The 4,546-nt window shown below is 43.6% G+C and overlaps 1 protein-coding gene across 1 annotated transcript; it reads right to left on the bottom strand.

Moving 5' to 3' along the window:
* Positions 1 to 3,270: 3,270 nt before the first annotated feature.
* Positions 3,271 to 4,331, bottom strand: LOC101401160 (olfactory receptor 7E24-like). Its single transcript, XM_004434354.2, has one exon. The coding sequence runs from the start codon at positions 4,198 to 4,200 to the stop codon at positions 3,271 to 3,273; it is 930 nt and encodes a 309-aa protein (XP_004434411.2). The 5' UTR covers positions 4,201 to 4,331.
* Positions 4,332 to 4,546: the final 215 nt, after the last annotated feature.

Raw genomic sequence — 4,546 nt, 5'->3', positions numbered from 1 at the left:
TGCCACTTGCTTCAGTCTCCCTGAGGCACGTTCCCACTTTTGGGGTGCCGTGGTACCATAAGCACTCACACCAGCTGGGAATGCGCTTGCCCCCATGTGTAGATTTGCCGCCACCTCTTCTTGAGGTCACAATAGCTGCTGTTCTTGGTGAGTGGGGTTTCCTCATGGGGACCAAGCCAGAGCCACTCCTTGGGGCCACAGGGCCATGGTGGGCACCCACACCACTGAGAATGTGATCATGAGCAGTCTAAGGGCTGCTGTCACCTCTTCCTACAGTCGCCCTGGGGTGCCTTTCCACTTTAGGGGTGCAGGACTACTATAGGTGCTTGCATCATGTTCCAAAGTGTTCATACATGCACACAGGGCTGCCAGGAAGGGCAGGGAGTGCTCACCTAACTCCACTACTTCCCAGAGGGCCAGTCAATCCACCTTCAGATGTATAGCTATGTAGATCTCTCATGTGTCCTGTTGTGCTGTGTGGGTTTCCTTCACTGACCATTGAATGTCCATTTGGTTGTAGTTCAAAGGGGGAGAAGATAAAGGGAACAGCTCACTCTGCCATATTGCTGACATCACTCTCTAGGATTTAATATTTTTAAATAAACTTTTTTGAAGTATAATACACATGCAGATATGTATGTTATCTTACTACTTCAAACTCTTCACTCCCTTTCAGTGAAACATTTCTGAGTTTGGAATCACAGATTCATGAAGATTTTCTATGGGAACCTGCCTGATGTACCCAAATTTCTATTCTACATCTCCTCTCTTTGAATTTTCCCATCAGAGAGCCCAGCATTGGGTTTGTAATTCACAGAACATTGCTGACTATTTAAAGAACTACCTTGTAACTGTCTTTAAAATCTTCTCAAATTAATAGTATTAGTAACAAGGTGTCCCAAGTTGAGTTCCCTGGGAAGTAGAGTCTGAGACAGTGATTAGCATGCAGGATGTTTACCAGGTAGCATTCCTGGAATCAACACCTGTAGAAAAGTAGATGTGTAGTAAGGAATTCAGCCTTTTCTAAAGAGACATGTGTCTTTGTCCCAGGTCCTGGGAGGTAACATTCAAACTTTTGAAATTTCCCTAGTGATAAGAGTGATTACTTATTTATGGAGTGCTCCCCCCACACAGGGACCATACCTGATAGTTTATGCTAATGAGATGACTCAGAGTGAGGGCTGGCCATGCCAAAAAGACTGACCACGTGATTAAAGGGTTGGAACTTTGGGCAAAGTGAAATGAGCCAAACCTTCTGGGAGGGAGACTTGAACCATATGGGCAATAATTCAGTTAAGCATGTCTATGTAATGAAACATTAAGAAAAATTCTGGACATTGAAGCTCAGGTAAGCTACCTGGTTGGTAGCAATACTCTTTGAGTTTTGTCACACATTGTGGCCAGGAAGAGGTAATGGGTCTGGGATCTGGACTCCATGGGGAGAGGACAAGAAGCTTTACATATGGAACCCATCCATACATGTATGCCCCACGGTATCTTCCTTTGGTTCTAATTTGTATCCTTTTGCTATAATAAAACTGTCATCATAAGTACAATGCTCTCTTGAGTTCTGTGAGTCATGCTAATGCATTACCAAACCTGAGGGAGTCTCCTCAGTTTGAATCATTCTAGTGAATTATTGAACGTGAAGGAATCTCCAGATTTTCAGCCAACTGGTCTGATGTGAGGATGGCCCTGGAGACCCCTGAACTAGTGGCTGGTGTCTGAAGGGAGGACAGCCATGCAAGAAATATTCCTTCAGAATTTGCAGTTTGCCAAACCTCATGTAAAAACAAAGGGGGTGCAAAATGTCAAGGCAAGTCGAAGCCCATCAGAGGTCTCTGTAAACCATCAGGGGGCTCTGGAGCTAAGATAACCACTTGGAGTTGGCTGGAATTAGAGCCAAGTGAACAAACGTTTACACCTCCACATCAAACAGTCATCGGACATGGGCTGCCCCTGGAAAAATGCATGAACTTGGTTAAGATGGATCTCTGCAGCTGAGGCAGATCCCTATATGGGTTGATTGTTGAGGGCTGAGTAACACACACAACATTTGGAGCAGCTTGTCCCTCATTCTTAACAAGAGACCATGTTTTTATTGTAGTAAAATAACATAAAATTTACCATCTTAACCATTTCTAAGTGTACAGTTCTGTGGCATTAAGTGCATTCACATTGTTGTGCAAATATCACCAACTTCGTCTTGAAAACTCTCTTCATCTTACAAAACTGAAACTCCCACCCCATTAAACACTAACTCCCCATGCCCCTCCCTCACCCCTGAGAACAACCATTCTACTCTCTGTCTCTAGCAATGTGACTCCTCTAAGGACGTCATATGAGTGGAATCATGTAGTATTTGTCCTTTTCTGTCTGGGTATGTAATATGATGGGAGATGTTAGATGAAATGGCAAGGAGAATTATCAGAAAAATTGGGAATTGCCTTCGTTCTGGTTGTTCTTTCCTATTTTCTCATTGGGAACCCTACATCCCAGTTTTCCTAGTAAAGTCCTAGTTGACAGCTGTTTATTTACACTCAGTATTAATAATATCCCCATTTTTTTGGTGAGGAAGCTTGTCCTTGAGCTAACATCTGTGTCAGTCTTCCTCTGTTTTGTATGTGGGCTGCTGCTACAGCATGGCCTGATGAGTGGTGTGTAGATCTATGCCAGGAACCAAACCTGCAAACCTCGGGCTGCCGAAGCAGAACACATGAACTTAATGACTATGCCATTGGGCCAGCGAAAATAGTGTCCAGTTTTGATTTCAGAATACTACCCTGGTTTGGACAGGAAATTAATCACCCTACTTGCTCAAGAATCTGACCGAGATAATTAAGGAGCAAAAGCATTGTAGATGTCTTGGTCCTTAAGGTAGGGTTTAGAGCCTCCTAACACATAGAAAAAAATCATGGGACAAATATAGAAAAAATAATAATAAGAAAGAGAGAGCTATGATTATTTTTCAATGATAGAAACAAGACTGCTCGTGAGCAAGAATCCTCGATAATCTTTAAGGAAAGTGAGAAGGGTATACTGATGCACTATGCATAATCCTGCAGAGACTATGACTTAAGTCAGGAGTCCAAAATGATCTCCCAACTGTCTTAGAACCATGCTAAGAGAGAAAATTGCGTGAAAAGAAGTCAGAGGAGCCACATGGGTACATATATACTATGTGATTGGAGATTCAGAATTTCTTGTTGCACATGTTTTTTGCTGCCTTTTCCAGTTCTATCATCCAAAAGAAAAGAACAGATATGGACATCAACCTATTCGGCTGACAATCCTCCACAAGGCACTCTTGATGTCCGTGTTCCTCAGGCTGTAGATGAAGGGGTTCAGCATAGGGGTGACCACAATGTACATCACTGAGGCCACCGCATCCTTCCTCGGGGAAGATGAGCCAGTGGAACTGAGGTACACCCCAAGGCCTGTTCCATAAAATAAGCAAACAACTGACAGGTGATAGCCACAGGTGGAGAAGGCTTTATGCTTCCCACTTGACGAGGGGACTCTCAGGATGGAAGAAATAATTCGAGTATAAGAGTAAAGGATCCCTGTGAGTGGAACACCACCAAAGATGGCACCAAGGACATAGATCAATATGTTATTGGTGGAGGTGTCAGAACAGGCAAGTTTGAGGAGTTGAGGGACATCACAAAAGAAATGAGGAATTTCCACCCTTCTGCAGAAAGTAAGCTGTGACATCATCAAGTAATGCAGCTGGGAGTCCAAAAGGCTGAGGAAAAATGACACCAGGACCAACAAGCCACAGAGATGGAGGTTCATGGTGACCGGGTAGTGCAGGGGGTGACAAATGGCCACCAACCGGTCATAGGCCACCACATGCAGGAGCAAATTGTCCAAACATCCCAAAAGAAAAGAAAAGGACACCTGAGTTAAGCAGCCTGCATAAGTGACGGATTTGCTGTGTGTCTGGAGGTTCACCAGCATCTTGGGGACTGTAGTAGTGCTGAAACCAATGTCAGCCAAAGACAGATTGGACAAGAAGAAGTACATGGGGCTGTTGAGGTGAGAGTCAGAGCTGACAGTCAGGATGATGAGGAGATTTCCGAGCACCGTGACCAGGTACATGGTCAGAAACAGACCAAAGAGGAGGGGCTGCAATTTTGGATCATCTGAGAGGCCCAGGAGGAGGAATTCTGGGACATATGTTAGATTCTGGGGTTTCATGCAGATTGGATACCTTTTGAAAAAGAAGAGAATGTTGAATAGACAAAACAAGTGTAGAGGTACTCAGGTAAATTTTCATATTTTGGATTCAAGCAATTCACAACTAAAGTATTCACACCTGAGGACCTTACACCCCACTATCTTCATCAGTATCTCTCAGTTGTGAACTCTCTTTAAAACTCATTCCTTACCTATGTCTTTGCTAGGCACCTGTTTCTATATACACTCACTTTAGAGCAACTAGGCCAAAGAATATTAGATAAGCAAAGATATTTTGAGATACCAAATCCATGAACACAGTAAAGTACCTGCCCCTACTTTTGAAGGAAAAATATGGAATAAGCGA

This window comes from Ceratotherium simum, chromosome 39 (genome assembly GCF_057802395.1).
Source record: "Ceratotherium simum simum isolate JZ-2026a chromosome 39, ASM5780239v1, whole genome shotgun sequence".
In the NCBI taxonomy this organism is placed as follows: domain Eukaryota; kingdom Metazoa; phylum Chordata; class Mammalia; order Perissodactyla; family Rhinocerotidae; genus Ceratotherium; species Ceratotherium simum.
This window is presented reverse-complemented; position numbering and strand designations above follow the sequence as displayed.